Consider the following 12,804-nt stretch of genomic DNA (forward strand, 5'->3'; position numbering starts at 1 on the left):
CTGAATGTCAGCAAGACAAAAAAGAGTTGGTTGGCTTCCAGAGGAGCGCTACAGGTGTTCACTTGAATGGCAGACTGGGCTGGAGGACCAACATTGGTGCTGTATATGAGCAGGGAATGAGCAGACTCTGCTTTCGGAGGAAGCTCAGTGTGCGGCAAGGGCGCTGTTTACTTTGCAGTTGACTGCTGGGTGGACAGCATCGGTGCCAGAGATGGCAGCAGGCTCCACAGGATCACTGGCCAGAATCTGGAGGCGTCTGAGTCAGTGAGAAACAGGAGGTCACTGAACAAACTGCTCTCCACCATGCCCCATCACACCTGCTCCGCTCCACACTGCAGAGGCAGCAGAGCACATTCTTCCTCAGACGTGTTCAACCTCACTGAATGAAGAACGCTTCAGGAAATCATTCCTACTGCTCTCTGTTAAACTGCATAACGGGTCTGTTTTTCTGTGTCAGGTGAACACACCTGTCATGACAGCAGAGTCCACATACCTTCTTTGATTTATACTGCATATATTATTAATTAATGCCATTTGAAGTACTCTTTCGCACAATCTGAGTCTGAATTTTATATTTTTTAACTTAGCTTCAGTTCTGTCTTCTTAATTTGTAATCACTGTTGTGTATATATAAAAATTCTTTGCACCACCTCAAACTATAAGATGTGTCTTTCTACCTATTATACAGAAACATAACACAATAAACCTATTTAACATGTAGCGTTAGTCTATTGATATGAGGTAAACAATATAAGCCGCCTTTAAAATACTCTTACCCGAATAGAAAATCCTCATTTGTCTTGGACCTTCTTATATTTACGAAAGTCTGTCACAAACTGACTCACCCTCTTAGATCTTAGATATCGAACTTTGAGCTATCAGCTTTCACAGTTAAAGTCCCCAAACTGTGGAAGATTAAAATATTAGGGAAGCAAATGCTACAGATAATTTCAAGAACACGTTTTTATTTACTAGTCCTTTTACCAAATATTGAAATTAAGAATAGCAGTGCACAGCCATGCCTGTTGAGCTCAGCCACGTTTGGTAATCTAGCAGATAAAAACCATTTGCATGCCTTCCCGATTAGTATCAAAATTGTTTCTTATATATATATATATATATATATATATATATATATATATATATATATATATATATTCCTTGATTATGTTTTGCTGATTTATTTTTACTTATGATTATTTGTGTGTATGTGTGTGTATTTCTGATAGGTTGCTTGTTTGATTAAAAGCCTGGTTTAAGATGTAAGTGGCCCCATTTTTAAATATGTGAATACGTTTGAAGCTATCTGATATTATTGGGCTTTATTAATTAAAATATTTATAATGAAGCTCTGGTCTTTGGTGGACACTTAAAAAAAGTTTTTCGGAGCCGCTGAGATGTCCGGTAAATCTGTGCTATAGACGATCTTTGCGCTGCACACGAAAAGGAAAGGAAACGCCGACTTCTCCATTCCAAACCCCCCTCTTCTCTCTCTCATCTTTAGCAGGAGCGAATGTTTGATCGATCGGAAGCTGGAAGACGAGTCACGTTTATTTCTCACTTTTTAGGCTTCCCCTGATTGTTTCTGGACTGGCCTCCCTCCCTCAGAGCCTGCTGTTGACCGTGAGGGATTTTGCTTCCAGACGCCAGTTTTCATCGACTGCACAAACTTGATAGGCAGGCAGGCTAGCTAGCTAGCCACCTAGCTAACTTGCTAACTAGCTTGCAGTGTTGTTAAGGGGGACCTCGTTTTCCTTTCTTTCCCCCCCCTTCCCCGTGTCAGTGTTGGAGTGTTTTTGTCATTGCGCTGTAACTGGCTGTGGGTGGGTCCCCTGACACCTGAAGACTGTTTGCTGGTGAAGTTTGAGCCGGTTGTTCGCAGCTAGCGTGCTCGATACAGCTTGCTAGCTCGCTAGCTAACACCCTGCGCATTTAGCCTGGAAGCCAGTTCGAGGCCTCAGTCCAGCACCACCTCCAGCAGCAGCTACCACAGTGTTTGCAGAGCCGTATAGTGAGAGTTGACAGGTGAGTAAGAAGCTGTTCTCTGTCATTAAGGGGAGAGGGGTGGTAAACACACGGTCAGGGGCAAGTTAGCTCTCTTGCTAACTAACTGATTCAAATCGGTTGGGGGTTGGGGAATCCGCGAATTCACGCCTGAGGTCGCCATCTTTCATTGGATGCTGCTGCAAAACCAGCTAACAAGACATGGCTGCTACTTTGCAGTCGGCTCAACTTTACTACACAGGCGTCGTGGCTACAGTAGCTGTGTTTTTTCTTTAGCCACGCTCAGGCCGCACTTCGTCCTCATCACGGCGCAATTATTAAAGGAGTGTCGCTGAGTTTGGCCCCTGGCATGTGAGCTGCAGTCACTGCCGGCTGTCAGCTGCTAAACGCGCCTGCATTGCGTCTCCACTGGAAGTTGTTATGTTTTTTGACTTGTCAAGTTGATCCAAACAAATGCTTCTCGAGTGTGTGTGGATGGACGGAGGTACACGCTGATTAGCAGCTGATTAGCAGCGTTTACAGACATCCAAGATGTCTTGCGACCATCCTCCACCAGCGGTAAGCAACCGACTATAAATACAGTCCTGTGGACCACCCTTGCATTTTTCACCGGTAGAGTTGAACCTCGGCCTTGTTTTAGAGCACCGGCTGGGGGTCATAAATCACCTGAAGTGATTGAGCAGGGTGGAAACACGACAGGGGAGGAGTGAGCAGAGCTTGTTTTGGTTCAGGCCCTGTCTAAACCTCATGATTGAGTCACTGCATCTGTAGAGGAAATGGGATGTGGTTTGATAAGGATCACTGTTTGTTGAAGGGTTGTATTGAGGGGTTAAAGTGGGGATTCGGGGGGCAGCCTCAGGTGTAGTGGTAGCGGGGTTTCTGGACTCACAATGGGCATTTTTTGTTATGAGAAAAGCGGTTGGTCTGCATCTAATTACTTAACAGACATCTCTTGTTTTCTGGTGTTTTTGTGGATTTGTTCACAAAATATGTACTCAAGGTTAAGTAAATTAACCCACCCTTTAAAAACATTGCTTATTAAAATGTTTATTATCAGTATTGTCGTTTTCCTTTGGAATAACTTTGAAATAAGTTGTTTAACATTGTCTGTATTGTGTGCTCTGAGGTCTGTACTAGGAAGCAGAATTTGGACTTGAGCAAGATAACTTCAGGTGTAACTCTGGGTCTTTGGGGTTATGTAGGTATTTTTGTTGTTAAGGCGATACATCGCTTGCTCCAGAGCAGCTTAAGTTCAAAATAAGAATGCTCAACAGGTATGAAATAACTATCCATTTATCAGTCAGCTCTTTAGAAAGTGGTGCTGCTGTGATTGCTCTGACCTCGGGCAGGAAGGATTGTTTCTACATGACTAAACATCTGCACATTTATTCTCTGAAAGAGTGACACAATGAATACACACAGGTGAGGTTTTTGTGTCTCTAAAAGTACTTACTACAAATACCACTATAGCTGGTCTCCTCACTGCAGTTATAATAACAGCAAGATGAAAATAACTAGTGGCTAAAGGTGATAACTGCTGAACCACTAACCTCTAACCATGCAGTTCTTATGATAGATATAAGATTTGGAGCTTATTCTTATATTAAGTTGCTCATTCAGTGCAACCTCTACCATAGTAGAAGTTGCACTGAACAAAAATATTATTCTACTGCTGTTAGTCCTCTTTAACCATGGGAGACACAAGAAGAATATTTAAAGTACACAAAACATGGATATGAATGAAAAGTTAATGCGCCCTCTGAATTTTGGGGGAAAAAGCAGAAAAGAGAAGCTGCTGCAGCAGGTAAACCAGAGTTCCACTCAAGTTCCACTGTAGACTGTAAAGGTGTTGTGTAGGTCGGATGTGGGTCCACCTCTGCAGTGCTGCCGCTGTCCTGTGGCTGTGCACCAGTGCAGATGCAGGGCTGAGCTCGATTAGACAGCTTTATCTCTCTGTGGCAGTATCATGTCTTAGAATTATGGGAATTGATTAATCTTACCCTGGACATACTCTAAAGTTCTCTTCTTCATTTGATGAGCATCACTCATAGAGACTTGAGGAACACATTTATTCCTGTTTAAAACTATTTTAAAACAATTTGTTTTGTTAGGAAATTTGAAAGTATGTGTCCACCAACCAAGCACCATCACCAGTACTGTTTTATTTTATTTTTTTAAAGGATGGTAAACCAGTATTTTTAAGTAGGGTTTAATTTACTGAAACTTAACTTTTTGTTTGTGAAATCCACAGAAACAACAGCAGCTAGCATAAATAGAAGTGACGTTATGATGTTATGGTGACCAATGCTGAGAGTATTCTGGCACTTTGAGGCGTCACATTAAGTAATTTCCTAATTCTAACCGTGGCTCTGGCCTTTCTGTGTGGAGTTTGCTTGTTATTCCTGTGTATGTGGGTCCTCTCCATGTTCCTCCCACAGTCCAAGGACTGCTTATGTTAAATGGTGATTGTAAATTGGCCGTGGATGTGAGGTAGATTAAATGTGGCCTTGTAGTCTAAAGCTCTTTGAGAGGGCAACAAGAGTTGAAATTTGCTATAAATGTGTTTTCGCTACAGTTATATGCATACCAGTCGTGCTTATGCATAGGTGCGCATTAAAGGTCCACTCTATGCCAGCAAAAATCCTACACACTAACCAATATGAATCCTGTTTTTAATTTTTGGTCTTTATTTCTTCACAAACTGTTTATTTTATTTTATTGTTTAATGTTCAGGCTCCATCTGAAAGTAAAAAGTAAAAACCTGAAACTTTTTTGCACACATCAAACACCCCCACCCCCCCCCCCCCCCCCCCCCCCTTTCCATCTTTAATAATAGAGCTTTGACGTGGTCAGGCTGTATTATCTTCGTATTTTCTAAAATTATAATTTTATCTGAGTCGGTCAATTTTGCTCTCAGCACACTTATGATTGTGATTGGTCAGATGCTGCCAGTGTTAATTAGATTAAGTTGATTAAGTTGGCCTTTGTGTAATCAGTTGGCCTAATTGTTGATGTTTGGTGTAGTTAAGCCAGATAAAATAAAGAGATCTGGGCATTTTGTTATGCCTTTTGTAAGTACAGGTATAGTTGGAGTTAGAGTGGGATTGGCTGGGGGGGCTCTCTAAGTTCAGGTACAGTGAGGGTGAAATAAGCAAGAAAAGAATTTGTCTTGAGTTGTTTCTTTTTGAGCAGGCAGTTATGAGCCAGCCTGTGTGTTTATCCAAGTTCAATTTGACTTAATATTTATAAGCTGTTACTTTAAACCACAGTACTACACACTACCAGGTTAGGCTGCCTTATTGCTGTGTGATTAATGAAAATTACATTTCACTTACAGTTTTGGCTTCTCACAATTATCCATGTTAAATGTTTTGACAGACTGATAATATTTCAGTGACGACCTGTAGAGCGACCAAAGGGAAACGTCTCTGGTCTGGAGTTTATCCTGCATAAAGTAAATATCACACTTGGCTCACTCTCAGAGTGCAGGTGTTTTCTCTAAAAGGCAGTTTGTGTGTTGGTTGAAGGTGTTGTCTCAGGTTAAAATTACAACGCTGTGGGCATGAGATGTATTCCTGCTGGCTGCTTAAAGCTAAAAAATGTAATTGTTGCTGAATTGGAGAGAAATGAGCTTCTTTAATTATATTTTAAAATAAACTTCTGATTTTTTTTTTTTATCTGGATTTAATTTAATTTTAAAATGGTGTGGGTGTGGGGAGGTGTGAGTTCTCTTCTTAACTACTTGCCACAGGAGGGATTTATATGCTTTTGAAATAATGAGTAATTCAAATTGATGAGCAATTAGTGAGTTACTGTGCGTGATAGCAAAAACAGAATTAAGAAAAACTCAACTTGGTTAATATTTAGATGACATTTGATGAACAACAGCTCCCAGCGCAGGACGCAAAATCGTCATCTTTACTGTTTTTGAGAGCAGCACAGTTCACACAGTCTATTTTAGGACAAAAGCTGTCCAACCTTTCTGTGTATTTACTCTTACACAAACAAGGCAGAACATGTTAAATGTTTTAGCTGAATCAATTGGACTGATGCTTTACCTCAGTAACATTAGTATTACCAGTGTGAGGTTCCTGAAGTAGTTTAAAATAGTTTACATTAATGTCACAACAACTGTCATTTTCACAAGTTCTCCGTTTCCTCTGAGTGGTTCTTTCAGTTGATTCATATTTACATTTGTGGCTAGTGATCCAAGTTTGCATGCTTTCAGCTTCATGGTGTGCGATAGTTTCTGACCAGAGTGAAAAGGTTGTTCTCACTACTCTAACACAAGCATTGCCCAACCTTTGGGCTAAACGAAGAGTATTTTAGCTGATATCACAGCCTGGTAGCTATGTCATTTGTTGTGTTATGGGTCAGCTTATATATCAAGTAGATGTAGATCTAACAGGTTCATAATATGATTTCAAGTTTCTGCACAAAAGTATTGAATTTAAAATTTGTTTATAAATTTGGCGGCCAGCAATCATGAAAACGACACAGTCCGGATCAAACGATGACTATTTTTGCTCCAGCAGGAAGCATTTGGTCCTCCACAAAAGCAAAGCCTGATCAGCTCGAGTCAGGATGATTAAAGGAGAGCTTTAGCTCGGTAAGATCTCTCTAGAGGAAGTAAAACTACTGAGGTTTCTGTAAGTGAACCTGTGGAAGGATTATTAGTGTTTGCCTTCAGCTTCTTTTATCTCCAGAGTGCTCACAGGCTTTCACATGGTCTGCTTTCAGCTCTGTGCCGCTTGCCTCGTAGGTGCAGTGCAGAACATCAGTTCAGCGTTGCCTGTTGCAGTCTTCTCCCCCATCTGTACCCCAAAAGCTTCCTGCAATTCATGTAACATGGGCTCTGCCAACAAAAATGGCTGTTAGGGTGTTTTAGGGACAGACTAACACCATTTTTCTTTTCTTTTCTTTTTTTCCTTCCTTAAGCTGTTTACCAAATAAGCTCTTACGGTGTCTGTAGTTTTAAATCTGCAGAAACCGTTTCAGACCACGACCCTTTCTGGAAGAGCTCTCTGAGGTGAGCGTGGTTCAGCCTCAATTGGAACAGGCAGTTGACCGAAGGGCAGCTGACATAGACAAGAATGAGACTTTCTGGCTTTAATCACAGCACCAGGGTTTTTTTTTTTTAATTTATTTATGTGCGTGGTGATTTTTATCAGAGGTAGAAGTTCAAATCAGAACGTCAGCATTAAAGAGCAGTAGTTCGGAAAAAAGGCTGCCAAGACTTTGTTGTGTCAGTATGTCAGTCCTTTAAATGTGTGACAGCAGAAACAGAAAAATACATCACAGAGAATTTGGTACTGAAGCACACAAGGTGACATGAAAACCCAGAACCCCCACACCCAATCGTTGGGTACTGGCTTCCTATTTAGTCCAAAAATAATAAAATAATAGATTTTGCATGACTTGTCAGCTAGTTACACACTCGGGTTGTGTGCAGGTTTCAGTTGTCAAACCGTTTTTACAATGTTAGGTGCAAAGTTTATCACGCAAACAGATGCTTCAATTATTGATGTGAGTTGATGGAGGCTTGTGCTATGCCCCATTCATCACAGCAGCAGTGACACTGTGTCATTATGTGGATCAAAGGTCACCGGCTTTACAGCCACACCATTCTTTTTCTGCTTTGTATGCGAACACAGCGAGGGCCCGTGTCAGGGACAGGCGCCCGATTGTTGGGCGGATTATCACCGCTTTACAAGCAGGACAGAAAAGAAGGTGTTTCCAGTGGTGTTTTGTTTTGTCCCCCCCGTTACACTGAGGTCAAATGTTGTGGAAGTGATCATCCAATCGGGCCTTGGGGATGACAGAGTGATGTCGAGAACTTGACCTACAAAACCTCATGACGTTTGACTCGTGTATAAACAGAAAGCAAAAAGTGCAGCTAAGCGTCCTTTTTACGTGGAAAAGAATTCAGGGAGGCAGGGCTTGATGATGTAAGTGTTTTGCTCGCATTTGTGGCTAAAAATAGATGCACGAGGACAATAAAAAGTATTTAGGAGTGTATGTTCAAATATTTAGCCAGAAGGATGGAGCGTTGTAGCACTGACAGGGGCAGTTGTTAAAGCCCATAAGAGTCCTTCATTAGACCGCCTGAAGAAAAGTGACATTTTTGGCTTTAAGGAAAAGCTGTTTGTTTAGTCTGCTGCGAGCTGTAAATTTGGTAAACTTCAGGTTTATAGAAGCTATCCAATCTCTCTAGCAGACTTACCTGCTATTACAGTTATTTTAAAGCTTTAATAACAAATATTGTCTTACACATTTAGATTTTAAAAACATAGCGGCAAACTAAACGGACAGCTTTTATTTTGACTTATCTTTGTGCGTTTGCTTTATTGCTGTGTGAAACGAGAGAGCAGTGGATGAGAGCAGCTGAAAAGATTATTTTCTTCACGTTTGTTGAGCAGTCAGTCCAGAAAAGACTGTCACAATCACGGCAGGTAATAATCCAACCAATGACGAGTGCTGCTCCTGTTAACTGAAGAAAAACATTTTTGTTTTAATGCGCCTGCTTTCACCGCCTCAGAGAAATGAGGCTGAAGATCAACCAGAAATTACACACATGATCTGTGTCCGTCTTATTGTTGGTTTATTATCAACTTTTCTGTTGAGACAGCAGATTACAACATTAGCATTAATCATTTTTAATCACTCACATGCTGCTAACTGATACAGACTGCAGTTTTTAGCCACATATGTGGAATATGATGATCATTGCCACCTTCTACGATACAGTCTTATCAGAATACTTCACTCATGATATGACAATTTAAATTTTTAAAAATATTTTGCGATGAGTATTGCAATAACACATACTCTACTTTTTCACATTTTGTCAGCTGCATTCTTTCAACACATTTGAAAAAACCCCCGATCACATTCTTTTAACTAATTTTTTTCAGTGATGTCCTCAAAGTTTAACTTAGCCAGTATCTGTTTTATCCTATAAGATAAAGTTATCACACTTAAGCTGTTTTCTTTCTTTCTTTCTTTCTTTCTTTCTTTCTTTCTTTTCTTCTTCTTCTTCTTCTTCTTCTTCTTCTTCTTCTTCTTCTTCTTCTTCTTCTTCTTCTTCTTCTTCTTCTTCTTCTTCTTCTTCTTCTTCTTCTTCTTCTTCTTCTTCTTCTTCTTCTTCTTCTTCTTCTTCTTCTTCTTCTTCTTCTTCTTCTTCTTCTTCTTCTTCTTCTTCTTCTTTTTTTTTTTTTTCTCTGCAAAAATTCGACTGTCATGACAACCTGCCATAAATGCTGCCAGACAAAGTCTGTGTGCTCTGTCTGCTATTGAATGGGGTCAAGTAGGCAATTAACTGTGATAAACCATTGACAAGCACATATCTGCTGCTCTCTACATAGACAGAAATTCACATTTAATTAATACATTTCCACTCTGCAACCTTGCTGTTCTATAGGCATATAAACCAGAATACAACTAGCTGGCAGCCTGTTGTGTTGAGTCCCCTCGAATCCTGGTCATTGACAAAGACTCATTTAGACTCATGGCAACTTGTTGGCAATCTGTCTCATTTATGAATTAGCAATTATTTGAAAGCTTCCAACAATTTTTCTGAGTTACTGCAGTCTGTCAAAGTTGCAACTTTGACAGTTTGTTGGTATTAAGATTGCCTCCTATCTGGAAATCTGTGCAATCGCCCTGCCATCATAAGTGGTCATGAGAGTGCAACAGCATCAAGCTCTGGGCAAACATTTTGTTACCACGAGTCTTAATCTGTTGCAGAATGTGAAAAAATTCAATACAATGATTTCTTTCTTTCTTTGTTTCTTTATTTGATTGGCCCAGATTATTGTGTTTCATTACAATACAGATTTTTGGTGTCTCTGTATAGATACAATACCACCATAACAAAATATTGCAATGCTACTATGTATCTTTTTAAAAAAATACCCCTAATAAAAATTGTCAAAAGAGGTTAAAAGTTCACTTTTTTTGTGTGCCCCACAAGCAGCAAATGTAGCAGGTGTTAAAGATAGAAAACTGTTTACTTTCTATGGATGCACCTGTTGTTTTCAACATAACTGCATGATTGTTCTATGCTGGGATGCACCATCACACACGTACATTTTTTTTTTTTTAAATTTTATTTTATTTTTAAAAGTGAGAAAAAACCATAATGTTAAAATTCAGTCCTACAAGCATGAGTGCTGGTAAACCCATAAAAGCACGAGATAAACATCAGCACTGTCATCAGTAAATGTCAGTATCCACAGGCAGCAGGAAATGGAAAATCCTTTATTGAATGGGAATATAAAATACAAAATTTGACCTTGACAAATGCAACCGTTCAATAAAAACAACAGCACAAAAGAACAATTACACATTTTATTTAAATAACTGGCTAAATATTAAAGCCTGCATTGTTTAATGCAAAAATGGCCAAAACATGGCCAAACTGTCGACTAAACAAACAGCTGCTAAATATGAATCAAAGCCACGTTGTGTAATCGAGGCCTATAAAGTAGATGGGTCTAATTCGCCGGTTGTTTCTGTTATGAGTTTCAGAGCTTTTTGTGTTACTGTATTTGTATTATTGCTAATTGATAGCTTTTCTTGTACATTGGTGTGACATACTTTCAATGTGTCAGAACAAGTTGACGTTTGATTTTTCACATTTTGTCATCACGACTGTCTGAAGTGTCTGAAATTAGAATAGTGGCCTCCGTACATGTCATTAAGCACAGATTGAAATGGTTTGAACAACAGCATATTGTCAGTTTTGCCATTACAATTTTAAGAGAAACAGCAACGTGTTGGTAGTTTAAATTAGTGTAAATTAAGTCTGTACGAGGAAAATATCCACACATGCACCGATTGTTATTCTGTCCATATACAAGCATTAAAAACAATTTGTGTGAAAAATCAGATTTAATAACGCAACTGTCAGACACTACCTCCTGACTCCTTTGTCTTACACATGTACCAGCTGATGATACGCTGATAAACATCCGTTGTTGACTCAGACTTGTTTGTCCCTTCTGCCCCCCTGTAGCTTACTTGGTGACACAGAGACTTCTCCCTGAGGAGCCAAGAAGCAGACGGCTCATGACTTCTGACCAGGACACGAAAGTTGTAGCTGAACCACAGGTGCAGCAAGTACAAGAGGCAAAAGAGAACTCTCATTTGGTGAGTGTAACGTGCAAACACTCATGTTTTTCAGTTGAGCTTTACACCACTGTGCTGTTTTTACTGGAGCCACCTGCTCGGTTTGTTGTAGTTCAATACTGTTCCAGCATGTGTTGAGCTTGTATGCAAACACAGTCATTCAGGGAGTTGTAGCTGCACTTAAACTGAACAAAAAAGGTTGGAACTGATCCTGTTTTTGGTCTGGATACCCTTTAGCTGAAGAGCCAGGCATATTTCTTTGGATCTTTGGCCCTACAAAGGCGTGATTGCTGACTTTCAGCAGTCACTATTGTTGAGCGCAGAAATTTACATGCAAATGTAAGCAAACTTGGATCAGTTCTTGGCAGCAACTTGAGCAGCGCTGTAGACGGTGACTACAATGAAAGATTTTTAAAAACAAGAAAGAAACTGAGGTGGAGCTTAGAGTAGAAGGAGAAGGAGGGGTACACAGTAACACGCTGACCTGGCCCGTGTTCCTGTTCCTCTAAGTCAATAAAGTTGTTACACGAATGAACCGTACAGAAACAATTTGGTTTATGTTGTTTCCAGTTCATTAAAATAATCCATTTGACTGATGGAAAACATGGCGCACAGTTTTTGGTTGCATCAGGGACATTTTCACACTGGTTTTCAGACAAAGTTTGATGTCTGTGTTAAGGATACACAGCAGCTTTTCATTAATATTCAACAAAAATGTCTTAACGAGGGCACAGTACTAAAGCAAATACATTAGGGCTGTAAATGCATATTCTTCGTATGATTATATATTTGAGTGAGTCTTTGTAAAACAGATGTTTAAATGTGAAAATAATAGATTGTGGGGTAAACATAGATTTGAGCAGAGCCTTACCAGCTGGAGAGAGAAATTATTTTGTCCTTTAAACAGTGTCATAAGTCATAAAACTTTTTTAAATTTATTTATTAAGTTTTTTGTTCTATTAACTGTTTTATGCTGATTTTTATGTGTAAATAACAGTTAATTACTGCATGAACAAGCCTAATGATTGGACCCTTACATCTGATCTACAAACTGGCTCAGACCTGGAAATCACAATAGTTTGATTCTGTGTGGAGGTTTTGGATTCAATAATGGAGCCTTTACAGCTTTGACAGCATTTAATTAATAAAATTATTTTTGATGATGTAAGATCACTTTTCTTCAGGCCATATTTATCTTTTTTTGTAGCTTTTATTTTATTTGCCTTGTTTATCCATGTAAAGCACCTACACAAATGCTGAAATTAAAAATTAGCCAAAAACAAACACAAAAAATCAAGTTCATGTACATTTGAACAGTCCCAGGCCAGTGCAAGTCTGCCTCTAAGCAATTTATTCAAAATCCTTTATTTTAAGTCCTTTCTTTACTTTGTATGACAACCCTTTGTCCCAGTCTTGGAGAAAGTTTTTTTTTTTTTCCTGTCTGAGCTTTCACATCAACAGAATCTCCTCAACAGCAAACACCTCATTCTGTAGCTTGGTGTTTCAATCCTTAGTCAGTGTTTGGTGATAATTTTCTTTGCTGGTGTCAGATATGTCCTTACGATATACGTCCCTTATATGACAACTCAAGTATAGGATCTGAAATGATCTTGGAATCATATATTTCAGAGTCTTTCACCAAGCTTACCTAAAGCTGAATAAATCCCAGTT

The 12,804-nt window shown here is 39.4% G+C and overlaps 1 protein-coding gene across 3 annotated transcripts in view; it reads left to right on the top strand.

The window, feature by feature from the left end:
* The first annotated feature begins 1,458 nt into the window (after positions 1-1,458).
* The window catches only part of larp4b (La ribonucleoprotein 4B), a 54,408-nt gene continuing 43,062 nt past the window's right edge, over positions 1,459-12,804 (top strand). For all 3 annotated transcript variants that reach the window (XM_085388755.1, XM_085388756.1, XM_085388757.1), the window contains exons 1-2: positions 1,459-2,025; positions 11,021-11,154. In XM_085388755.1, the coding sequence (XP_085244881.1) occupies positions 11,074-11,154 (81 nt within the window). In that variant the 5' untranslated portion in view covers positions 1,459-2,025; positions 11,021-11,073. The remainder of the gene's footprint in view (positions 2,026-11,020; positions 11,155-12,804) is intronic.

The sequence above is a fragment of the Rhamphochromis longiceps genome, linkage group LG18 (assembly GCF_057381845.1).
Source record: "Rhamphochromis longiceps isolate RC_006_pf linkage group LG18, R_longiceps_female_GT1.1, whole genome shotgun sequence".
Lineage (NCBI taxonomy): Eukaryota > Metazoa > Chordata > Actinopteri > Cichliformes > Cichlidae > Rhamphochromis > Rhamphochromis longiceps.